The 27,948-nt window shown below is 31.6% G+C and overlaps 1 protein-coding gene across 3 annotated transcripts; it reads left to right on the forward strand.

Moving 5' to 3' along the window:
• On the forward strand, positions 1-27,810 carry LOC139494784 (GRB2-associated and regulator of MAPK protein-like). 3 transcript variants are annotated; one of them, XM_071282982.1, is made up of 7 exons: positions 1-31; positions 1,224-2,358; positions 14,578-14,673; positions 17,006-17,086; positions 18,914-18,997; positions 20,624-20,685; positions 25,361-27,810. In XM_071282982.1, exons 2-7 carry the CDS (start codon positions 1,269-1,271, stop codon positions 26,108-26,110), a joined length of 2,163 nt encoding a protein of 720 aa, XP_071139083.1. In that variant the 5' UTR covers positions 1-31; positions 1,224-1,268; the 3' UTR covers positions 26,111-27,810. The 3 variants fall into 3 exon arrangements, with proteins under 3 accessions (XP_071139083.1, XP_071139078.1, XP_071139086.1); XM_071282977.1 differs by lacking the exon at positions 1-31 and adding an exon at positions 789-853; XM_071282985.1 differs by lacking the exon at positions 1-31 and having other exon boundaries at positions 904-2,358; positions 14,581-14,673.
• The last annotated feature ends 138 nt before the right edge of the window (positions 27,811-27,948 follow it).

The following is a 27,948-nucleotide window of genomic DNA, read 5'->3' on the forward strand; positions in this document are numbered from 1 at the left end:
CAAACAGTTGAATAAACAAAGTTCTGAGCAGGTGAGCTAAAACGTAAACTCGGACCATACCGTCTGTAATTAAACTTGAAAGCATTGAACCTTTTTTTATTTTATTTCATGACAACTTAGCATCAACCCCTAGGGGTATAAATGTGCATACATTAAAGAAAGAAAGATATGAGTAAATATCAGTTATGATCTAGATTGACCCAAAATTACATGCTTAAAATGCCTCAAAACATTTCTATCATGTATGCTTTTTATTACTTATTTTTTTTACTATCGAACGTCAATTCATTACAATAGTAAAAGAAAAACACTATACAATTATTTTCGTGTAAAATATCACATTTTCGTTAAAAATATCCCTTTATTAAAAATACAATATTATTAAAAAGGTATTAAAAAATGGCTGATTAGTCATACATATAATCTCATTGGTACTATTATTTTGATTTAAACAAGGCTATTTTCTCCTTTATTTCTCTTATGTAAATTAGCATTTTACACGTGCTATAAAAAGTTATCAAAGGTACCAGGATTATAATTTAGTACGCCAGACGCGCGTTTCGTCTACATAAGACTCATTAGTGACGCTCATATTTTTGAGAGTCTATTTGTAGCTTAGTTGAATTTTGATCTTTCAAAGTTTTATAGGAGAAAAACGTTGGTTTTTTTACATAATGTTCTAAACACTCGATGCACTTAAATAAAACAGCCATGACGATAAAAAAAATTGGTGCCCTTTAGCTCTTTGAATGATTTAAATGCGTGTTAAGCAAGTGAAATATAAAGGGGTTATCGATACACGAATTCATATACGAATTGGACAAACAAGGAAATGAAATGTCGTTTAAATGAGGTTATATTTAATACATAAACTATTTAGAAGAAAACATTATCGTTTTATTCATCATTCTCTGTTTTAAAAAAGCACGGAAGACTTCATGTTTTCCAACCCTGACAATATATAAATAGAAAACACAAGATGTTTTTAAACGGATATTTAGATATGTTATGGTGAACATAGCTTTATTTATAAAGGGTCAATTACATTTTAATATTTCGTTAAACAAAATAAAATATTACCGTACACTTTTACTTGTTGTATAAATCGAAATATTTGTTCAATGTGGTATCATAAAATACATAAAAGGTATGATTTGACTTGATTTAATGCGCACCTGGTTTAACTCAGGAAGGACTATTTTTAAACTGATTATATATTTCAGCGCAGTACTTCCTTGTTTGAGTTTTGTATTGAATATGAAAATGACATGACATCCAAAGAAGGTACCGATGAAGACATAGTGTGGTCTGATGAAACACAGAGCATCAGAGATGTGGTATACTCAAGTATGCCAGCCATTGTGCGGGTGGCTGAAGGATTTTATGGAGATAATGATGCAGAATCATTTTCAAGAGGAGATTTGTTAAAACTGGACTTTGTGAAAAGTATTCAAAAAGTATATGCAACGGTTGTTTCATCATGGAGCGAAGCCATTCTGGAAGACCGAACGGGTTATATTCAACCAGACCGAGAAATTATCATTCCACTCGGGTACAAAGGAAAGGTTGTTATTACAAGACCGCCAACCGAATTTAAAGTGTATACTAATGTCACAGAACTAATGAGGGACTTTCCACGTTTTGTTAGGGTTGATACTCCATTCTTTGCACAGTCAAATCAAGATCAAGCTATACGTATAGAATCTGGCAAAAGATTAGAGTTGGATCGGTTTTTACCTAACCAGGGACTAATTGCAAAATATGACGATGATGTTGTAGTCCTTAACAATAGTGTGAAAGGTCGGTTTGTTCCACTACCAGACGAAACAGAATACACACTGACAGATGTAATAGATAAACTGCCACTTCCACAATTCGTAAGATTTGTAGAAGATGAGTTTGAAAAGGTTCTTACGACAGATTTGCAAAGCGCAGTTGAAAACGTCCAAGCATTTACTGGCTGTGTAAAACTTAAACGAGTATTTAGAGAAGAAGTAGTCGTTGGTCATCATAAACCACAACTACCATACATGCCTGAAAGTTTAAGGATTGAAAATGAAAAGTATGTTCATAGAAGTATAGTTCTATTGCCGTTAAGTAGGGATGCTGTCAACGAAATTGAAGTAAATGTACCAATTTATTCTGAGCCAGATGAATACGAACTTCTGGCAGTTCGTAATTTTTCACAAACGTCGCCAAATATGGATGTTATTGATGGAAGTCTGTATCTGGAATTTGCAAAGAATCCAAGGAGTTTTTACGTGATTGATGACACAGAAGGAGGAGAGACAAAGAGATCTTCGTTTATACCTGAAGCACCACCCCCTGTGCCGCCTCGTCCTGGTCATCATATAGAAGGTATATATTTCTAGAAATGTTTACATTCCAATCTACACTATGGTAGTTTTATTTATACTTATTTGAAAATTAGAGCCGACTTTCATTTGTAATAAATATACACGTGCACAACTCTATAGGTTAAGTGTACATACTCGCTTGTTATTTCATTTATTTGATTTCTAATGAGACAATAGTTAAGAACCAACCATTATTTTTAAATGAAGTCGAATTGTTGTGTTATTATAATTAATTGTTCACTTTTCTTTAAACGGATATTTGCTTCAAAGGCTCTGAGAGTAAAATTTTATACCAATTTTATACATATATGTGAACATGCTTTCTCCGCCGGTGTAATGCATACATGTTGTCAGGTCATTAAAGATTGTATATTTTGGCGTTAATATTGATTCACTTATAGGATCTTTGCATCGGAACTAAACACATGTATTCAAAAACCAGTTGTTGGCATGACACGGGTTATGTTCTTCTCATATATGTTATGATGGTATGATACTTAACCCCTAACGGGAAGGATTGTGCCTGATGTTCATATGATGAAATCATAATCTTTCAGTCAGTTTAATTGAAGTCTGGAGCTGACATGTCAGTTAACTGTTAGTAGCCTGTTGTTATTTATGTATTATTGTCATTTTGTTTATTTTCTTTGGTTACATCTTCTGACATCAGACTCGGACTTCTCTTGAACTGAATTTTAATGTGCGTATTGTTATGCGTTTACTTTTCTACATTGGCTAGAGGTATAGGGGGAGGGTTGAGATCTCACAAACATGTTTAACCCCGCCGCATTTTTGCGCCTGTCCCAAGTCGGGAGCCTCTGGCCTTTGTTAGTCTTGTTTTATTTTAATTTTAGTTTCTTGTGTACAATTTGGAAATTAGTATGGCGTTTATTATCACTGAACTAATATATATTTGTTTAGGGGACAGCTGAAGGACGCCTCCGGGTGCGGGAATTTCTCGCTACATTGAAGACCTGTTGGTGACCTTCTGCTGTTTGTTTTTTTCTATGGTCGGGTTGTTGTCTCTTTGGCACATTCCCCATTTCCATTCTCAATTTTATTTTTTACAGAGTTTGTCTTTAGTGCAGTGTGGAGGCAGTAGAGTGCCTCCCCGTGCTTCAGGTTTATGCTCTTATAATATACTAGATTATGGAGTGTGTGTCCGAGCGAGAACTGCTCTAGTTCATTACTTTAGGAATATTTATCAAAAAGTAGTATTTCAATATTCAGCCCCATTCTACTATTTAGTCAGCCATCAATCCTACCCTGATATACCCTATCTTTTTCGGGTAATTAATACTGATAGCGTTTGACATTTTTAGCCGAACAGATTTGTCAATTTTACATATCTTAAATTATTGTATGCTGGTTCATATTATGGACGCCAGTCTTTGCTCCTTTATAATATAATTCACTAACAAAAAACAATTATGAAGCTTAGAAATGGAAAATTATTAAATACTAAACTTGTTCAAAGGGTATCTACACGTTTCAATCTTCAAGATCGGTTATCTAAAAATACTACCATCGCTAACATTTTTAACAATACAAATCGTGGTTACCCTTCTATCGATAAGTGGCATGCCAAAAAATGACTAACATGTCCCCGTCTTTCCACTAACAATACGGTAAGGTCCACGTTTAATGGTCGCACATTTTCTTTGAATTTTGAAACTGATATAACTTGAAAAACAAACAGTATTATTTATTTACTCACATGAAACAAACCGTGATGTGGTATTCAGTACGTAGGAGAAACTGGACGATATTTATCTAAACGCACCCAAGAACATCTGTATCGTTTTAAAGACCCAATAAATTCAAAATTATCATTTACCAACACCTTAAGAAGCACAACCATCCTTTAAAATATTTAGCAGTTCAACCTTTAGAAGTAGTAAATAAGCAGCCTGGTGAATCTCATTCAAAGTTTGTACGATCACGGAAAATAATTGAATTAAATTGGATTAAAAAATTACAGACGGTCTACCCTCTCGGTCTTAATGATAATATCATGGGAATTGGTAATATATCTAGAACCGATTCCGTTAACATTTTGAATATAGTTTCTAAAACTGTTCGTAAAAACCGTTCTCACGGTCGTAGAACAAATCGCAATCAAAGAAAATTTCGGACCAATCATACCAATATTTCGAACCTAATTTCTATTTCAAAAAACAACGGCAGACATTATCTGTTAACAAAACTCTGTTCATTACCGGTGAATAAGTTGAATACTTCGGTACTGGCATGAAAATACGGATTTTTTTTGTGTTATTAAAATTTGCTGTTACAAAATATTAGAAATTAATATAAATTAAGGAATGTATCTCCCTCGTGCAAAGCTCTGATTCCTTTCACGGATTTGGCTATACTTTTTGGACCGGCTTTTGGATTATAGCTCTTCATCTTTTATATAAGTTTTGGATTTCAAATATTTTGGCCACGAGCATCACTGAAGAGACATGTATTGTCGAAATGCGCATCTGGTGCAAGAAAATTGGTACCGTTAATTTTATTACTACCACTGGGTCGATGCCTCTGCTGGTGGACTATCAGTCCCCGAGGGTATCACCAGCTCAGTAGCCAGTACTTCGGTACTGGCATGAAAATACGGATTTTTTTGTGTTATTAAAATTTGCTGTTACAAAATATTAGAAATTAATATAAATTAAGGAATGTATCTCCCTCGTGCAAAGCTCTGATTCCTTTCACGGATTTGGCTATACTTTTTGGACCTTTTGGATTATAGCTCTTCATCTTTTATATAAGTTTTGGATTTCAAATATTTTGGCCTCGAGCATCACTGAAGAGACATGTATTGTCGAAATGCGCATCTGGTGCAAGAAAATTGGTACCGTTAATTTTATTAAATAAAATTTTGGAGGATTGCAACACAATTTCATATAGCAGTTCTTAGTATGAAATTGTTCAAATTATTATGGCATATTGTTATTCTAAACTATTTCCCAAAATTGATCGCCCTGAAGATCATAAAAAACATTTTATTAAAATAAAGTATGTCAATAAAGGTTTTGATTTTGTAAATATTGCCGGTATATTTAACGACCATTCTGTTAAAGAACAAATTCCTGGATATTTTGACAATACTGAGTTACCTCTTATTTGTTATATTTACAAGAAATCTACTCGGAAATTTGTGTTTAATTATAGTCAACTGTGTAAAGATGTTAATATCAGTGAAAATACACCTACTTCATGTTATTGTAGTACCTCCGAATATATCTATGGACCCATTTCCCATGTTATAACAGGAGATCTTAGCATCGTTCAAGACCGAGAGTTAAAATCATTCCTCAGTAAAGAACCTAAATATCGTCCCCCGTCAATTATTAATTGGAATGAGTGTCGTAATATCATCAACGACTTACTCCATACTTACTGTATGAAATGGATAAAACGGGAAAAAGCTGACAAAAAATCTTTGGACTCTTTTTTTAATTCAGTAATGAAGATAGTTGATATACGTATTCAACATTTTAAAGAACATTTTACTATTAGCAATAACCACAAAAAACCAATTTCTCGTATCAAACATAAACTAAAAGAACTATCCAAGAAATTGTTTTTGTCCCGGCCGATAAAGCTGCTAATAATATTATTATTGTTTGACGTAAATTTTACATTGAGGTTCTGAAAAAAGAAATCACCAATTCACCAACATTCCAACTGACTCCATTTTCAGAAAACGACATCTGTAACAAACATAAACTTTTAGCTACCGCTTTACAAGCAGAGCCAAATACAATGAAAGTCCCAACTATGTACTGGCTTCCGAAGCTACACAAAACACCTTACAAATATAGATATATTTCGTCTTCAAGCCATTGTTCCACTACTAAATTGTCTATTCTTCTTACCAGCACACTTGGTACAATTAAAAACCTGATAATAAATTGTTCAAATAAGGCCTTCGAAAATAGTGGAATTAATTATTTTTGGAGTGTCAAGAACTCGTTGGAAGTACTTGATAAATTGCATGCTTATATTGGTGATTTTGAATCTGTTCAAAGTTTTGATTTTTCTACCCTGTATACCACATTGCCTCACATTCTCATTAAGAAAAAATTCACACACCTAATTAAATGGGCATTTAAAAAGTCAGAATGTGAATATATATGTTCAAACTCTTTTATGTCATTTTTTAGTAGCAATAAACAAAAAAACTATGTCAATTGGACATGCTTTGATACTATATATGCCCTTGAATTTTTACTAGATAACATTTTTGTTCGCTTTGGGGATTCCGTATATCGTCAGATTATCGGAATTCCAATGGGGACTAACTGTGCACCACTTATTGCGGACCTGTTTTTGTATTGCTATGAGTTACAACTTATGACAAAAATAAGCAAAGACCCATCGAAACAACATCTGATAAACAAATTTAATAATACTAGATATTTGGATGATATTTTGGCTCTCAATAATGACGACTTCAGTATGTATATTAAAGAAATTTATCCTGTTGAACTTACTTTAAATAAAGCTAATACTAACAATGACCACTGTCCTTTCCTCGATCTTGATATCTATATCACTAACGGAAAGCTGAATACTAAAATTTATGATAAAAGAGATGATTTTTCATTTCCTATCGGTAATTATCCATTTTTAGATGGTGACGTTCCCTTGTCACCATCTTACGGTGTTTATATATCTCAACTTGTACGATTCGCTCGTGTATGTAACAATGTTTTAGATTTTAACGAGAGAAATTCATGTAATACTGAAAAATTATTACACCAGGGTTTTCGATATCACAAACTAGTCAAAACATTTACTAAATTTTATCATCGGTATAAGGACATCATTCGTAAATAAAGCTCAACATGCAGACTTCTTATACGTTCAGGTATTTCACATCTAAGAAACTTTAGCAACTAAGAAAGCATCGTAAAGATAACTCCTTGCGCCTATGTAAAATTAATAGCAGAATGCTTTGTTAGGTTTATTGAAAATGATATAGAAAAAAAACATATTAAAGAAATATGCCCCCTTAAAAAAAATCACGGACTTAATTTGCTGAAATGTTGTAAGAAACGGTGTTGATTTAAAGGAAGCATTTATTTAATTCAGAGTAAAAGCAATGAATATTATGAAAAGGAAACATTGATGTTTAGATAGGCTTACTAATAAAATCTATTATTATCAAGATATCACATTTTTTTAAAGGAAACAAAAGATGAATAAAAGCGATGAATTACTGAAAATAATATCTTAGGATTATTTAAAGAATGAATTCATTTGAAAATTCATAGCTTATGATTATTTTGAGAATTAAGATAACACGTTAAACATTATAGATGTTAGATATGAGCATCCTTAGTATTTCATTTGTTTTCAGAATTTGTTAATTAAACTGCCACAACTTTGTAAGGCTAAAAAAGTGATAGAATTAAACATGTAAAAAATTGTTATCTTTAAACATACATAGCGTACCGATGTTCCAAATAAACATCAGCCAAAACTGACATAGATTCGTATCATAATTTCACAAAGTCTTAACTCGATTGTTTGCCTATAAAACATTCTTTTCTTATTCCAACAATAGCCCATTCACAAAAGAGGTTGTCTCAAACAACGATTTAAAACATATTTTATTAATTGTAATTCTAGAAAGACAAAGGATAAGATATTCTTCTGTAAAAATTATAATTTGTCTCCTGTTATAAACCCTTTTGATAATGGTAAATTCAAAACACACGGAGAAAATATACTTTTTAATAACATTAATTGTTCTTAAAAATATGAAATAGGTGTTGCATAAAAAAAGATATATTGTTCGTTTATTCATGATTCAACCAATTATGGAATATGCATGCGAGTTATGAGATAGTTAAGTTTGAATCAATATGGATAGTAACAAGGTTGCTCGCGTGTGCTTGATATACGGACTTCCTAAAATATTATCGAGTTGAAACGAAAAATAATAAACTAAATTTATGCACCCAAAACCTACTTTAGTTGTTGTATTAGAAAACGCAATGTTAGTCATAACCCCTGTTGTCATTGTCTAAGTTCTCCATTAAAGACTTGGTCAAAGATAACTTTGAACAAGGAACAACATGATCAAAGTCATCTGATGTCAATTCCTAAGATTTACAAAGACAAAAAAAGGCTCTATAATACTTCTGACAGCATGATGACAGCCGGCATTACTGCTTTGTACTTTCACTAGTGTGTTCCCTGTTTTATCATTTATAGTAGGTTAGTTAAAAATCGTGCAAGAGTGATAAAAAACTGTTAAGAAGAAGACAGAACATAATCTCCAACACTCTCCATTAAAAATTTCAAAGTGAGAATCGCATCGAATTCAGGAAATATTTTACAATGAACATTCATTCTGCTTTTAACTAAAAAGTAAGGTAACACAAATACCGAAATAAAGTAAAATTCAAAATGGAAAGTCCATTATCAAATGACAAAATCAAAAGGTTAAACACATCAAAGGAATTGCAAAAAAATGTCATATTCCTGATTTATTTGGTACAGAATTTCCTTATGAAGAAAATGGTGTATTAAACATCTCACTGATAAAGTTGAATCACTAATTGAAATAAATTCAATAAATTCATTTTCAGTTCATTTCTAGTAAATTTTCTTTTTTGCTGAAACGAATCCCAATTTTTCCGCTTAGTGCTTTTATAGTGTAACCTCAAATTGCACCATTCTTAAACTTCACTTTGATTAGCTAATTACCGTCAAAAAAATATGGTAAAACTTAGCATTAACCATCCGAACATTTGATTCCTTTCTTAGACTTAAATGAAAATAGTTGTTAGAAGACAATTTCTGTATTATGATGCATTTAAGAAAACCGAATTTTCTTACGATCAATTTCGAAATTAATATGAGGTTCAACTTTGTACTTGTTTGGCTTTATAAATATTTTGATATGAGCGTCACTGATGAGTCTTATGTAGACGAAACGCGCGTCTGGCGTACTAAATTATAATCCTGGAACCTTTGATAACTATTCAATCGAGGCTATTAATTCTTATTTCATTATATTTCATGCACTGATTACTAATTAAAATTTAATTGAAAAACTCGGTTTTCTTAAATAAAATATGGAAAATTATATATACATGCTATATGTGTGTCATCACAAATTTTGTTTTGACACTTTTGTTAAACAGTTGAGTGCCTTTATTTACTATTGCATAATAATGTCCCTGTATATACTTGATTTAAAAAGATTATTGATTTTTCAGATGTAAGTTTAAAATAAAGAATTGAATACGACCAACATTCCTTCAAATTCAGTTAACAATTAAACCTGCATATTTGTAAATCTCTCGTGCTTCTGGAACTAATTTGTTGGATTTTCAGGACATAAACTTTAAAAAACGTTTTTTACGTTTGCTATCTAATTGCACATTTATGCACTTGTGAAAATTGAATTCTCCCAAGCATAGAACATAATCTAGACTAAACGTCACATATGTGCGTATTATGCACTTGCTACACCTGTGTTTACCATTGTTTAGTCTTCAAGAGGGACAAAAGATACTAGAGGGACAGTCAAACTCATCAATCGAAAATAAACTGACAACGCAATGGCTAAAAATAAAAAAAGACAAACAGACAAACAATAATACACATGACCCAATATAGAAAACTAAAGAATAAGCAACACGAACCCCAACATTCACTCTCCCATCCAAATCTTTTTGTCACTAAATACTAACAATCAACATATCAGGTTGGTTTTATTTTTACAATATATACTGTTATAAGCATTGCCTCCCTCTACATAAACCCTGTTTTACCACTATTGTGGACTAGTTAAAACATTCAATTGCCATGATATAATCTATCATTATCTTTGATTCCTTCTAATGATGATTAAGTATATCATGAGAATATAATATATACTGCTAAAACTAATATACATCTTGTCTTTTTTCTGAGAGAGTTCATCGGCGGATATCAGAGCCTTTTTAATGAATGTTCCGTGTCGGCTTCACAAATAATATACGATGGTCTTAAAGTTTAGATTTTAGGTACTGGCGTTCTTTATCAGATCATCTTAATAACGTGTTATCGTATTTTTTTATTTGTCTTTTAAAATATTAATTTTGCTGTTTAGTCTAGTTTTCGTAGTGTCGTTGACATGGCTCGGTACTTGTACATCCTGCCATTTGTTGGCATATGTGTTTGTATGTATGACTTTGTGAATTATAACACAATGTTGATTGCTGAACCCCTATTTTAACATTTTATACCTATCATGTCTGTTTTGGTTTTACAGATCGTTATCAATATATAGAATTTTTGGGATTGCTTACAAGTGAGAGGTTTAAGTAAGGAATCTGACAGTTGTTTTCCATTCGTGTGATGTGTTTGACCTTTTGAATTTGCCCTTTGCTGATAGACTTTCAGTTTATAATTTTCGTAGGAGTTCGGTATTTTTGTTATTTTTACCTTTCTGTATTCAAACTAAAATTAAGAAAATGTAATGAATGACTAGGCTGTATTCATATTTTATGTGTACAGTTCTTCATTCTGCGATGGTTACTTTTTTAACTGATGAAAAATCTGATCCTGCGGGTATATATTGTAAATATAAGATGGCATTAATACATACACTTTCCAAAATGATGGTTTTAAATTACTATAAAACAAAATCAATATCAATACTAATACCAATAAAAACCATCTTCAAAGACATAATTATATTGTCGAATTGGTAAGTTTTTAGAATATTTTTATTTAAAGGAGTGTTGAATTTACCCGTAATAATTAGGATCTGTTATTCCGTTCAAAATACGTTTTCTTTTAAAAGGGACAATCAAACTTACAAACCTAATATTTGTATCAATGGAAGAATGTTGTAAAGCATGCTGACTTATCAGCTTATAATTTATCAGTAATACATAGATTACGTTCATTGAAAACCGAAACGTAACTCCAGATACGTCACCGTTCAAAAATGGAAAATTAACAATAGGAAAAGTAAAATTGTTCTTTTTTTCGTAAACTTTTGTGGAAAACTGAAATATTTAAACTAGGAAAGGACAGTTATTGATTCTAATATTATCTCATTATAAATGAGTATTTGGGTAACATTTTGTTGCAGCAAATCAAAAATATGATTGATAGCTGCATGTTTTCTATGAACATTCTTATTTGTCTCAATATTAAACCGTGGTAACGCAATAAGCATAATAAAAATATATGTTTAGATATTCCTTTGAAAATATCATACTTAAGGCTAGAACATATAAAATCATGACATGATGTTTAATAAAAAATGAAACCAGTATATTTTTTAATGTAATTTTTCTGACTTGATGACACAAGTTTTTATGAACTACCTGGGTCTCATTTTCATAGATCATAGAGGAAGATTTGCATTGAATGCTTGATATGACTTAATTAATTTTGTTTTAATTCAAACATGTCTTCGCTCTTTGCTTCTTATTGTGGACACGCCTTATACTATAATAACGCGGAAAGGAGTATAAGTTGTGTTTTTTTTAAGTTGGTTACCGAAATTTAAGCTTATCCAAATATGTGACCCAGACCCAAGAGAGTAACAGATATATATAGGACTATTAATAATAGGACCCCCAAACAATATGAAGTGTTAATATGGACTTATCCCTCTGCAGAAGTGTAAGAAGGTATTCAATATTCAATTCAATATTGTGTCGATGGTTGTCTTCCATATTTTTTTATTCTTATGTACATCATGTATGTATTATGTTCATTAATTTGAAGCGGATTTAATGATTGAGTTGTTTTTCCGATGTTGTATTGTTTCCTTTGAAATATCCTGTCAATGACTTCCGGTTGTGGTATTCTCTTCATTTGGTGCCAGTCTATATTTTCCTATTCCACTTCAACACATTGTGCATAGGTGTTTCCTCATATCTCGTGGGATATAACAATCAAAGCTCGATTCTCCGAATTGTTTGGCATGGTATTATAAAAAAAAAACAAAAAAAAAAACAAATGGATCGTTATGATTCATTTCCGCCGTATTTTTTTTTAATTTTAGTTTTTATTCAAAATTTCCAATATGTTGGTTGAAAATATCTTTCCAAGAAAAAAAAATGAAAATAATTCATACTAATATGTTTTTAGTCACTTAATTAAAGTTTCACATTATTTGGTGCTTAAGTACTTAAATGTGAGGGTTTGTACTTAGCGACATCTGCTTCTTTTATTAAAATACAATCTTTGGATTGAAAATGTATTTGCTGCAACTCATATAAAGCCTTCTTTTGTATTGTAAAATGTAAATCCGTCTAATTTAGATTTTTTACTAGAAAAATAATAACACTTATCGTAACCTGGATGATATTTTGGCTTTCAATACTAAAACATCTCTAATCACAGTGAGAACATTTACCAAAGGGGCTGCTTTTGAATAAATCAAAAAGGAATAATATTAATTGTCCTTTTTGAAATCTGAATTTATCAGTTTCACATGAGAGGATCTATACTAAAAATGCTGACCAGATGGACGATTCATTGTTTCCTATGGTTAATTTTCCTTGTTTTTGTACGATGATGTTCCTTTGACTCGTTTGCTATATCCATTTCGTTGTGACGTCTTATATTTCAATAAACGTAATCTTCTATAAATGGTAAGTTATTTCAAGCCTGGGATTTCGTTATCAAAATTTACATAATACCTTGCTATTTTTTTCATTTATACAAATATTTGGTTTTGAAGTTAGGCAATAACTGTAGACATATTATTCTTAATGTGATATCGCATCCTCATATTAAACGATGACATTGTTTGAAGAGACCTTTATTATAGATAACCACGAAAACATTGTGTTTTGCATATGCAATGACCGTAGATTTGCCCTATTCATTTTCCTGTTCGGAGTTATTTCAGTTGAGGACAAAAATGTATGATCTTGCCGGACGGAGTAATAAAGTCCTATCTACTGATTAAATCATTTGTTTAGTTTGTGATAAATAGATTATAGCATGTTTTTTCCTATTTGAGCCTTGGTATCACCCCTCAATCAATATGAGCCCACGGATGGCGCCTTGGGCTAGTTGTCTCATTGGCAATCATACCACGTCTTATAAAAGTTATCAAAGTACCAGGATTATAATTATGTTTTATATTATTTTGAAAATTTAATTATGTATCACTGTAGTCAATTCGTTGAATATTGTCTTCCTCGCTACTAACATTGATTTTGTTTTTAATCGATCAAAACATAACTAAATATGTAATTGTATGGCTATTCAGTTAAGAACACTTACGGTCATGCATCATGACGATATGAATACTTTGGCATTGTACAAGACCATGCTTTTCGCAGTCAGATAATAACATCTTTACACTCAATCCATTTAATATGTTCTGTTTGAAATTATAGTTTGGAAAACATGGTTTATTTATTAGTTGGAATTGGTTTTCAACTAGCTTTCAGTATCTGCGAGTTCTCTTAGATTAGTATCTTGTGTTTGGTTTTTTTTCTTTTTCTAAGGAATATGAGTACCTACTTCCAATCTATCAAGTCAAGTCTGTTTCAATTGATATTTTAATAATTCATGTTTTTGTTTTTCGGTTACACCACTGTGTCATATTGAAGAGGATTGAGTGCTGAAAAGCATGGTTTACTTAGGGATGCCTTTTAGGGCCATACTTATCTACTTTTTCAAATATTTTAAATGTGACTTTCCCGAGCTAGGAGTCTGTGATTCAGTTTTTGTCGTTCCATGTTGTTTGCCATTTTCGTTTCTCGTTTCTTTTTTAGAACCTTTAAAAACTAGAAGGTCATACTTTCTTTTTTTTTTCCTTTAGAGTAAAACTGTAATCCATAAAAAATGGACTCTAGCTGTCAGCATCATTTTACTGTTGAGTTTCGAAAATTATTATTCAATGCGATACTAAGATTTTTACTTAAATTTTTTATCGTAGCAAACCTTTAGTTTTATAATGTAGCGGTTTGGGATCTTTTTTTTATTCCTCCTCCCCTAAAATGAAATTCAAAGGGACGTCCTCTTAACTAGGCATACTTTTCATACACGACTTATGTTGCTTCAGTATGAATTCAAGCAAATTCCAAATCTAAAATAATTTATACACAGAAACTTTCATCTTATCTACAGATCGGGATAAAATGTAACAATCATTGTATAAAATATACAACTTTATTCGATACGATGATACGAAGGAGATGCTGGTCACTAAATCATATCTTACTGTTTATTTCAGTAGAAAGGAAAGCTCCGATACCTCCACCAAGGCCAAGTGTATCTGATGCTGATGATGATCGTGAAGATTATGAAGTAGTTGGACAACCAATGAAACGTAAGTATCTTTAACATCTCAGTTATATATATTTATGTATGTTGGCGTTTGTTTTTGTTATCCGTTTGTGTCTTCTTGCAGTTGACGTGTTTCCCTCAGTTATGGTTTGTGACCCGAAATTTTTTCAGTTAATTCGATTTTTGACTATTGAACATAGGTATACTTCTTGTGCCTTTTTTTATTGCAGTTTGGTGTTTCTGTTGTTATAGTTGATGTGTTACCTCGGTTTTGGTTTGTGAACCGGAATTGTTTTCGCTTAATTGATTTATGACTTTTGAACAGCGGTATTCTACTGTTGCCTTTATTTATACAAAGCTGCAAGTATTGGTTACTTCGGTGCTTAGCTGTTTTTCACTTTTCCCATCTGCACAATTCCATAAACATACAGAATATAAGGCCGAAAACAATTATTATAAAAGCAGACCGATCGATATGAAGGGCTAAAACTTGACTTTCATAGAAAATGAGGATAACAGATGTATCATGACTTGATGGGGAATAGATACTAAAATGCTGTTTTAAATCAGGTCTACGTGTGTGCCTTACAGAGTTCCTGTGAAGGACTCTTTAAACGTTCAGAAAACTTGGTAAATTTTCACCAAATGAATATCACAAAAAATCTACAGAGCAAATTAAGCAATCGTAATTAAACCATTATACTTTGATACAATAACCAGTACAAAGAAGCTTTATAGACACGAAATGTATTATTATATAACTAATAATACAGGTAAGTACGGGATTACTTTGTTCCTTTATACTCTTCCTGCTTCAAATCAGGCTCGTCGACAACCACCGATTGTCTATATTTTCAATTCAGATTACTGAATAGAATAAAGAGGGTCGAGATGGGGTTTTATGAGTAGATTATTAGGTCTCAATTTTTTTTTGAGCAAAACATATAAAGAACAGAGAATAGCGGGGTGCAAAAGTATCAAGAATAACAGTAAAAAATAAAATAAAAGGGTAAAGTAAAACTAAATACAGAAATTAACGATGTTAAGAATAAAAAGAAATGTATAATTTCATAAAAATTCAGGAGTAAAATCATTTTCATGATAATTTTGCAGAGGCAATCTAAACATTAAAATTTTGAATAGACGTCCTGTCGATTTTTAAAAATCATCCTCATTTATATATATTGATTTAAAAAAGTCCTTCGTCTAGCACCAAAAAAAAACACATTTGCTTCAGCCGACAAAACACAGTTATCATGTTTAAACTGAGTAAGTCATAGACATTTGTTTTAAAGTTGTTAATCAAATATTCTACATTAATCTTTCGGCATGTTCATTTTTTGTTTGTATAAGATACTGTTCACGTCATAATCCATAGTACGTTTATTACGTCTATACTTTCGCGGACCATTGCACTTTAGCGTGTGTAGGCATCGTACTTTAGCGTAGACCATCGCACTTTAGCGTGAACATCGTACTTTAGTGTCCCAATCGCACTTTAGAGTCCTACATATATATTTCGGACTTCCCAACAATCGTGACATTCATCTTATTTAGACATTAACTACAAGCGGGATCATTCATATTATCATTCGGATAAAAAAATATCAGTACACAGTTTGTACAGGCATCTGAACAGAACATGAACATTTATGACACATTGACATATAAATGTCTACCCATTGTTTTAATACCATCGTGAAATTACATCTGATTGAAATATTTGATAATCTAAAACAAAGTGACCAATACCAGCGGTACGTTTGTGTATATAAACTCATCATAGATACCAGGACTAAATTTTGCATATACGCCAGACGGGCGTTTTGTCTACAAAAGACTCATCAGTGACGTTCGAATCCAAATACCTTTATATAGGAAAACTGTTAAGCTTTTCAAAGCTGTCGAAGCATGCGCTCGTCAATTCAAACATGTTTAAAATTGTACAGTGATGCATAATTAAACGTACTTTGCCAAATTAAACGATATGAATAAAGGCAACAGTAAAATTGAGAAAGGAAATGGAGAATGTGTCAAAGCAACAACAACCCGACCATAGAGTAGACAACAGTCGAAGGCCACCAATGGGTTATCAAAGTAGCGAGAAACTCCCGCACCCGGAGGCGTCCTTCAGTGGCCCCTTAAAAAAATGTTTACTAGTACAGTTATTATGGACGTCATACTAAACTCCGAATTATACACAAGAAATACACAAGTAGTATACCGGTGTTTAAAAGTCATACATTGACTGAGAGAAACAAAATCAGGGTAACAAACTAAAACAGAAGGAAACACATCAACTATATAAGGAAAATAAATGAACAACAGGAACACCGAAGTGTAACAAAGTACGGGAGATGTCGTTTTTATTTCAGCGCCAGTAGTTGCTCCACGAATCACTAAACAGCATGACATTCATCAGAACCAATCAAAACAAGACCACAAAACACCAGGAGGTAAGTACGATCGTAAGGGGTTCAACCTAGCGCTGAGATATATTATGTTTTTGTAAAAAAAAAAATATATGCAAAATGACCGTTTAATTTATTTCAATATTTTGCAAAAAATATTCTAAAGAGATGAAAGTGTTTTAGTTTGGTTTTTTCTTTTTTTCTTATTACGAAACTTAAAAGAACTGATATCATTCAATGTATTAAACTTCTGTTTGAGAGGATATGATAATATGCATACATAATTTATTTACATGACACAAAGGCACAATATAATCACTTAGCACAAATCTATACTATTTGTCCTGTCTGCATCAAACTAGAAATAAAATACATCACAAACAGAAGATAGGGCTTGATATTATTAACAAAGTGACATAACGTTATACATGCTTCATTCAGTATATTTACCACACTTGAATATCTAAGGAAATGTCATTGAAATAGAAAAGTGGGTTATATATATAAATATATATAATATCAAAGGGAGTTTACACAGTTGTCGAAAAGTTATTTCCTTCCTGTGTGCAACGCAATACATTTTTAAGGTCAACAGGCCCTAAGGATATTATCTTGAAAACATTGTAGCCTACAGAAAAACTCTCCATGACAAAAATTATTAATAGGACAAGATCTACTGAACAATTAACTCAGCCAAAATCGCCAGACGACTCCTTATATGTGTTCTGATTCATGACTTAAGATTATTATCCATCTATTTAGGTTTGTTTTTTCGGCAAAAAATATTATAGAAAGAGTAAATGCTAAAAGGAAAGATGACTATTTCTACCAATGTTTTTTTTTTTTATATTTGGAGCCTAAGTAGATAAAGAGAAAGTGTAAATAACAAAGGTAATCAACATGACAAGATCTGCTTCCTGAAACTATCTGAATATTGGTATTGCATTGTATCATGTTATGCCAAATAACCAAGCTCGTCGGATACATTAGTTTTAAGAGCATGCAACAGAAGTGGTTTTGACAGTATTTATCTAAATAAAACATTTCTTGATCAACAAAATATATATGCAAAATGTAAACAAGTCTTTTTTATCCTTTTTTTTTGTTTGTGGTTGGGGAGGGGAGATTGAATTCAGAGTTTGGATTCGCTTTTAAATCAGCTTTAATATAAAAGATTCACCTTTAAAAATTAATATTTTGTGAATTTTTACCAATTTTGATTATCAAGATATATACCCGTTCCCTAAAAAATCAAGCCACTAACCACAAAACCCACCCAACCATTGAACATTCCCGATGCTTAGAAACGTGCAATACAATTGCACGAAAGTTATCAGGTAAAATTTCAATTAACGTTCCAGTTGTCATTGATATGTTCCTAAATGACTGAGAGTTGCAGTTTAAGTAATGTCATTATACATTTGTTATCCCCTATCGAGTTTGGGTTAACCTGTTTTGATATGTCTTTGGTTTAGATATACGATAATGTAATCAAATTTTTCCAAATAAGGAGGACCGTATTTCTATTTTTATATCTTGTGCTTGGTGTTTTCACTCTACGATTCTTATCGTGGAAGGAAAAAAATTAAAAGAATTTTCCGGATAATCTTGTATTCTTTCAGACGAGAATAACTAGATGATTTGTCGTAGGTCTGGGTTTTAGTCTAGGTCCTGAAATCAAGAACTTTACAAATAATAAAAATATAAGTAAATGATAATGTATATATGAATGAATATATTTTCATTTTTGTCCTCACTTTGTTCTAAAATTTCACAAACGACCACTAGTGAATATGGCATAAAAAGATATATACTTATGTTCATTTTAATCAAAAGTTGATGTCCATTAATCCCTTTTGGCTTGTTATTTAGGAAATATCCAGTCTTTACAGAAAGATAAACAGACGTTTGACGATAAAGAAGTCGACGGACCGTTATTAATTTATGAAGTCCCAGGTAAGCATTTTTTTTAAACATTAAGCATAACGAATGAAGGCAAGGAAATTCTCGTTATATCCGTTTACACTTTTTATCAACAAAACAAGGCACCAATCAGATATGCTATTGTTACCTTTTATAATTACCCTTATCCTCTATATTTCAACGCACAAAATAACACATAAACCATGCAACATTTATATGCGTTATATATAGCTTTTTTTTTGAAAAAGACATGCTGGAATTATGGTTTGATATATGTTTGCTCTTGTACAAGGACATGTACTGATTCACTACAATGAAGAGCTTACAAGTTCATGAGAGATACACACCATATTTATTATAACTAGAATGTTAACATAGCAACTAAATGAGAAAAGGCCTAGGAAACATTGATTCCTTATGCAGAGCTCTCAATCGCGTTTTACCAAAAGAAGATAATTTTCTATTTTGCGAGTCAAATTAGGATGCAGAAAAGAAGTTATTTATTTCAAGAAGTTAAACTCACTAGTACCGCCTCTTTTGCATTATAAATCCGCGTAGACTTGAGATCATTATGGTCATAGGACGTGACGGGGAACACAACAAAAACAAATACATGCACAGGAATGAATCAATAAAAATACCTGATCTTGAACTTTCAATAAGAAATTTTGCCTCTAAATATACTGCCTGAAAAAAGAAAAAAAAATATTATCTAACTACTGTTATAAAATAATTTTTGAAATCCAAACAAGCATAAGCACACACAATAGAGACTAAGACACCAAAAATAATTATTAGTTGTCAAACATAAAAGTTGTAAATGTTAACCGGTATTTCATGGGCTTATTTTCCTCATGATTATAACCGATCAGACCAATATTGGAACTAAATAGTAGAACCTTTCTAATTCCGAGAAAAAGAGTTAGGTATACGCCATTTGAACAGAAACTTAACGATCAAAATAGCAAACGACATCTAAAAATCTACATTAATTTTAAAAACGGTCAGGTTTTGGTTTGATTATTTCTTGTTTTGTCATGCAAGTTACTATATTGCATAGCATAGGTGTTACTTATGTTGAAGACATTACGGTGATATTGTATTGCATACATCCACTCTCGTTGGTCTCTGATGGATAGTTGTCTAATCAGCTGTCACACCACATTTCATTATAGTTCACACTTGACACTTTTTGGATCTCGCACCGTCAATACGTTTTCGAATCTCATTTGACACCATTTGCGAGTAAGGGCTTTGGAAACGGTGACAGTCCGACGATAAATGACCGACCCATGTAAAGAGAGCCATATCTCTTGCAAGTAAAAGACATCCTTGTAGATTTCAATAAAGAGCAGGTTAATGCCTCTAAAAGGCAGCACTTGCACCCGCAAAGTGGAAAGGGATTAATGTAAGTTGCAATAACTCGTTTCACAATCCACTAAAAATGAATATGTTTAAACTAATATGTGAGAAGAAAAGCTATCATTTATATTGGTAAACATTCAGTACCCACTGTTTAGATAGCAATGTACACAGTCGGAGATCCTAGAAGGGTAAAATCAGATCGTAGGTAAAATCAGATCCTAGGAAAAAACAATTTCCTAGCTAAAAGTCAAAGGAAACAAAACAGGTTATAACTTACTTTATACTATTTTTCAGATGATTCTTCTGGCGAATATATTGCTTTACCACAAAAAAAAGATAAAATCTCTGTACCAAAGGTAAATTATATATTAGATTGTAATCAAATGAAACGAACACTCTACCTAACAACACCCGCACACACACCACTGTCAATTCAGACTTCTATGATTGGTAAGTACAAGTACAAGATGCCATGCTCAAATCGACCCAAATCTTGGAGCTTTTGGATAGAATTAGCTGGATCTGACGTTAATTCCTCCATCAGCTTCAATCCCCTAAAAGAGATAATTAAAGACCAATACTCCTGACTTTGGAAAAAACGTGTATATGGTGGGGTTAAACTTTTTGTTAGAAAAATAAGAAAGTACCAAAAAACTCGGTTCTGAAAAGCAAATAACTATTGTATACATTATCCAAGAATACTTTCAGGCTCCAAGTTCTTCATAATCATATAGTAGGAAACCAGTAGTATTACATAACAAGAAAAATAAACCGTACAGTATTATTAGTATTAACTACGTTCAATTGAATATTATCGAAGACGACAAATACATTTCAACGACTGTTTTATTTGCTGATTTTTATTAGATAACATTTTTGTTGAAATAATTTACGGTCGTACAGAAAACAAAATTAAATCAATGAAAACGTACTCAAACATCTGTCCATGATTTTAACTTTAAATCAGTGATTTTAACTTTAAATCAGTGATTTTAACTTTAAATCAGTGATTTTAACTTTAAAACAATAGTTGTTGCTAGCTAGTGATTATGTAAAAATATCATAAGGTCATAGTTGTATTGTTTTGGCGTTTTATTCATTCAAGTTGAGTTCTGGGTGTAAAAATACACCGAAAAATGTGTAGATTCAATACATTCAGCGCTGATTAATTATAAGAAGTTAATTCTCGAGATTTTCTACAATGATAAACAGTATAACAAAATGCTTTAGTAATTGGTATATCGTTGTAACCCCTCTATTAAATAAGGAGATATGGTATGGTTACCCGATGACATCAGTTTTAAAGAAAAATCTATGGATTGATTCCCAGATAAATAAGTTTGAAGATCATTTTTGACAATTTTACATATACAAATGTATTTTATTACAGTAAGCATCTATTAAAAACAAAAATCATTCGACAAAAATATTTCCAGCAAAAAAAGGGATAAATGTATTTATTTATTTGTTTTGATTTCGCCATTCAACATGCAAATTCTGAATGAAAAATCTTGTTAAAATCAGTAATATTTCCCATTTGATGTAATTTAAACCTATAAGTAAATGGCAAGGGCAGACGTTAATTAAGACTGCATTGTCCTTGAAGACTTAACATTTGTTTATGAGAAGGGTGGAGATAAATACCAGTCGTTGAAATTGCCTGTTTTTTTCCCTTCCAAATAAGCGTGATTCATTGTAAAAATAAGCCAAAAATAATAAATTTTAACTGGATGGTCCATATATCAATACCATTCTTATTTATGATACAGCTATTAGGGTTTAGTAGTTTATAGCTAGGGAATCCAGTTTGACCCTTGCCAATCGGTTAACACCTTTGTCGTTTACGTCAGTTACTGTATTAGAATATTCAGTATGTTTTGCCTTGTCAATCGTAGGAGTCAAGAAATAAACTGAAAGTGCTTATTACGGGGCGCCGAATGGGACTCTTGTGGTTTTGTACAAAATTCAATTCTGTCATAACAAAATCATTTTTGTCTTACAAAACTATGTGCTACAGACTTGTTTTGTGAGAACTTCAATTTTGTGATGACAAAATTCATTTTTGTAGACAAAATTCATATTTGTCATGACAAAAGTCAATTTTGTCTAAAAGGTATGCAAATATAAGATATTTGCATACAAAATTGACTTTTGTTACCTGATATGGAAATTAAATCACAAAAGTCAATTGTGTGAGGTAAGATTCAATTTTGTGAGACAAAATTGACTTTTGTGAGACAAAATTAACTTTTGTGAGACAAAATTGACTTTTGTGAGACAAAATTGACTTTTGTGAGACAAAATTCAATTTTGTCAATTTTGTTGAGACAAAAGTCAATTTTGTTAATTTTGTTGAGACAAAAGTCAATTCTGTCAATTTTGTTGAGACAAAAATCAATTTTGTTGAGACAAAAGTCAATTTTGTTAATTTTGTTGAGACAAAAGTCAATTTTGTCAATTTTGTTAAGACAAAAGTCAATTTTGTGACGACAAAATTCATTTTTGTGACGACAAAATTCAATTTTGTAACAACAAAATTGACTTTTATGAGACAAAATTGACTTTCGTGAGACAAAAATCAATTTTGTTGAGACAAAATTCAATTTTGTCAATTTTGTTGAGACAAAAGTCAATTTTGTCAATTTTGTTGAGACAAAAGTCAATTTTGTCAATTTTGTTGAGACATAATTCATTTTTGTCAATTTTGTGTAACAAAAGTCGATTTTGTATGCAAATTAGTTCACAGAAACCAAACTAAACTGATTTGAATACAAAATTGACTTTTGTCGCCCAATTTTCAAATTAGGTAACAAAATTCAAGTCTGTGTAACAAAAATTAATTTTGTCATGACAAAAGTGACTTTTGTCCGCTGATAGATAATTTTGTATGACAAAATTTTAAATTTGTAGTATGATACAAATTTTGTTAAACTGAACTTATTTTTGTTGAACAAAAGTCACTTTTGTCCGTACAAAATTGAATTTCGAGTACAAAACCACAAGAGTCCCATTCGGCGCCCCGTACTTATCATCAGGATGTACTTTCAAAAGACATTATTCTCTCATATCTAACCAGGAAGTCTATTTCACTGATAATTGAATTACATAATATATCTATATAACACATTATGTCTTGTGATCGATCTCAACATTTAATCTCTCTTAGTTTTTCATTCGTCGTTGAAACTATATCAGGGTATCATTTAGCCTAAAAAAATGTGGTTTTCCAAGTAAGAAAGAGTAAGATATGACAACTTCAGAGGGGTGTAAAGTCCCAAGCCAATAAAAAAACAGACCAAGGAAAAGGCCGAACGAAAAACTGAAGAAAAGAAATGTACTAAACAAACAGGAATCTAAATCTTGTGAAACATGAAGCCAGGGATGAACTCCGGTGCTATAGAAGGGTGATTTACAATTCAATTGCCTGTATATAAAAAAATGCATTCTCCATTTTGTTTATGACAAATAAAAAAAGTTGTATCCGATATATGTTTCCTATTTAGGGGCCAGCTGAAGGACGCCTCCGGGTGCAGGAATTTCTCGCTGCATTGAAGACCTGTTAGTGACCTTCTGCTGTTGTCTGTTCTATGGCCGGGTTGTTGTCTTTTTGACACATTCCCAATTTCCATTCTCAATTTCATTCCTACCATTCATTGCATTTTGGCGACATTCTTTTGTTTTGTCTTTCATGTGTCCGTTTGTCAGGGAAACAGATTGTCGATCCAAAATGTTCTTTAAATTGCACATGCGTTGAAGGAAACTGACTGATATAGTTACCTTATGCAATTTGTAGTCACCTATTTCATATGTTCACAAATTTGAAATATTATATTTAACTTTATATACATAGTTCAAATAAGATGTGGGGTAAACTTCAATAGAGCAACACCAAACAAAATATGTTCACCGACATTCACATCTATAGTTCAGTACATTCATTTTTCATATTTTAGTTATATCATTATGATTGTAATTTAGTAACGTTTCAATACATTCATGGGTTGAAAAGTACGAGACAACATTAACATAGATTAGATCTTACCCTATGATCTTATGAAAATGAAACAAAAGTCATGTCATTTATTTTTAAATGGGAAAATGACAAAACATTTCCTTTCCACTTGTATTGTATTTATCAATTTAGATATTTTGAACAATTAATGTTGTAACGAAATTCCTTATCACTGAAATTAAAATTTCCCCTCCTCAATAATGGGGCGGACATTGCAGAACATAGACTTTGTCTTTATTACACACTCACCTGAAACACCTCTTACCCAACAATTAACTTAGTGTGTTGAACATGTAGTCAAAGATTACATCAATAGTAAAATTAACCATTATTTTTTATAGAATAAAAAAAAATTGTTTGATGTGCTTATAAAAATGAAAGAGTAAACGTTATTTCAGTGTTCGATTTAATTAATTTTTTAAATTATGAAAATTATACCTTTTTTTCATTAAAGGAACAAACCTGAAACTGAAGTAGCTCTTTAGTATATATTACTCACACTCACTCAAAGTCATGCATTAAGTGTCTAATATATGTCATAATTGTCGTGATACCACAAAATGACAGAAATAAGCTAACTTAAAACGTTGACACTTATTTCAAAGTAACAATTGCATATATATATTTTAGTAGAAAAAGCTTTTACAATATGCATGTCTTCAACAATACTATTTAAGGAAAGACTATAAACACAATTTATTCAAACAGGGTGTCATTATAATAAAGAAAACAAGAAACGTAGAATATTTAAATGTCAACTCAAATCATGCCATAATACTTACCCGTTTCACAATTTTTTTCTATATAAGAGGGAGTTTGGAAAAAGAGAGACCATAATTATTCTACACCATATGATAAAAACTCTGTGAGACTCCAGGCAGTGAAAGTGGTTATGTTTTATTGATTATTAAACTCATTCAGCTACTTACTGACTAGAAAACAGTTTATATATGATTTAAAGAACTTGGGGTTTTTTTTTACAGTAAAGTCTTTCAGACATGTCTTTACTTCTATTTCAGCCATTTTATAAGAGGTTAATGCGTGTTCAGTCTGAGCTCAAAGCTAGGTTATTACCAAAGAGTCATCATACAGCGAAACTTTCACCGATTTCACCAACTATAGCGGTTACACAACCTCTTCCATCGCCAACTTACGACAAAAAACTCGAGACGCCGTTTCCGTCACAATCTTCTCCGAGAACTAAGACAAGACATAAGCCACCTCAGTCACCAACAACACAAGTACATCAAGAAAAGCCGAGCCCGTTACGTGTAAAAACCGCAGATACATTCAATTTACCACCTAGACCTAGGGGAAAGAAAGTTGTGCCAGTTCCGCCAATCAAAGAGTCACACTCTAAACCGGCACCCACTACCACAGATTTAAACCCCAAACTAGATGAAGAAATAAGTGATGAAGAAATGCAAGACTATGATTATCCAGACATATCGAAAATGCTTCCTATGTCACCACCCCAACAGTCACAAAACAGACCAGTAGTTAGAGTTCAACCAAGTACACGTAATATTACTTCAGTGACGACGTCTTCCGTACGTATGTCACAAATGTCCGTACAAGACGTGGTGCGATGTTTGCATCAATGTGCTTTAGCTAAACTCGCCAATTTATGTGATGAAAATGCAATTGACGGAAAATTCTTGTCAGATCTAAAAGATGAGGAACTGCGTGATAAACCGTTTTCATTAAACAATATAGAGGTCGCAAAATTGAAAAAGATGAAAGAAGGATGGCGGCCAAAAATAGATTGAGCCATTTGACAATCTTCAGCTTGCCAGAAGAACAAGTATTACAGGCACAATTTTTTGCAATATTCTTTTAAGTTACATTTATTTTTACATTCAGTTATTTGATTTATAGGAAACTGTAATAAGCACTTTACATTGCAATTTGAGACAATTATCATTTTTTATTCGAACATCTGTTTATTGTGTGTTATAACTCCAATCTTTAAATTTACACTTTATTTCCACATATATAATAGTCAGTACCCATAAAGAAAATGCCATTATCATTTCATTCCAATAAATAATGTATATATGAAATAATAATGCATTTAAAATCACTTTTTGTTAGTGACCTATTATATGCATTACTGTCCAATCCAAAAGAGGTGCAAAATCACGAATGTTTTATAACAAGTGAGGTATCAAGAAGTAAAATAACAAAAATATCGAACACTCAGGAAAATTCAAAAAGCGAATTCCCTCATCAAATGACCAATTCAAAAGCTCAAACGAATTGAAAACTTATGTAGAAAATGATGTATTAAACCTGGTTTTATTGCTAACTAAATAACTCACTTGTATGACAAACACCATAAACTGAAAACTGAAAGGAAGCGAAGACCAATTAGAATTAGACTGAAATTATATCCATGTATCGCTATCTGACAATAGTGATGACTGAAACAAAAAAAAATAGTGATACACAATGTGCTTCGTATTGGAATGTAAAGGTTTGTATTCAAAATCGTGTGCCAGAGTAAATCATTCTTAGAATAATCCGTAATAATCTTCATGGAGACTCTCATTCTGGTATGGCCTCTGCATGAAGATGACGAATTCAGTGAAAAATCCTATGTAGTATATACATATACATATATGTTGGTTTATGTTGTATATATGTATATTAATTGTTTGGTATTACTTTGTAGACGAATTATGCGACTGACGAACAAACTTGTATTTAATCCTTGTATTATGAAAAGTTAATTAGTACTAGTAATCTGTTTTGTATTTTTTGTTTTGTTTATGGCTTTTACATTATATAATTAAGGCATTTTTTTTCAAAATGTTGTATTAAAGACAAAACAGGCAAGTGACATTAAAGTTAATAGGGATTTAACGTGTCCGTAAGGGAATGAAAGTTGTCTCTTTTTTCTACCGCAAATCAGGTTATCTTGTAATGAAATCAACTTTTAAAGAACACAATCTCAAAACTTCAAATTATATAACATGAACAAATTATATTTTTCAGTGTCAGTAAACTCTCTTTATGTACACACTTAAACCCATTTCTTTAACAGGCCAGTTTTAGTGGGCAAAATCAAGAATGGTTCAGTTTCAAACATTACCTTGCATTTTGTATTTGTCAATTTAGTCCTAAGATGGGTTAACTTAGCGTAGGGCTTCAAACTAAGCATTTGCGCACTTTCCTCGCTTTTATAACACTGCAAAAAATATTTATTCAATTATTATAAATACATTTTGAAGACTATACTACGAAATAACGAGTTAAATCATTTTTTTCTTATCAAATTAAAAAACAGATTACGTTACTAAATCAAATATTTGTTGGCATATAAATATAGATTTCTTTGAAAGTTAAAACTGGTATGTGTTTTTTACCAAGATTATTTGTGTCAGGTGTATTGTATGTAGATTGAGAAGTTTATTATAAGCCGCAGAAAGAGTGATGCAATTAAAATTAATAAAAAGTTACTAGAATTGTTTTCTGATTTTTTTTGGGAGATTTTAGGACATTTTCATTTAAAGAGGACGACACAATGATCTATTTTTAAAACATTAATAATAAATAACAAATTTATGCACCAGGATTTATAAGGCATCTGCCATTTATATTTTTA

Source organism: Mytilus edulis, chromosome 1 (genome assembly GCF_963676685.1).
Source record: "Mytilus edulis chromosome 1, xbMytEdul2.2, whole genome shotgun sequence".
Lineage (NCBI taxonomy): Eukaryota > Metazoa > Mollusca > Bivalvia > Mytilida > Mytilidae > Mytilus > Mytilus edulis.

Excerpts from the sequence above, each read along its gene's own strand:
- LOC139494784 (XM_071282977.1), top strand. The coding sequence starts at position 833 with ATGAAATGTCGTTTAAATGAG. Across the intron at positions 14,674-17,005 it reads AGTTGGACAACCAATGAAAC|CGCCAGTAGTTGCTCCACGA; the intron begins GTAAGTATCTTT and ends TTTTTATTTCAG. Across the intron at positions 20,686-25,360 it reads ATAAAATCTCTGTACCAAAG|CCATTTTATAAGAGGTTAAT; the intron begins GTAAATTATATA and ends CTTCTATTTCAG.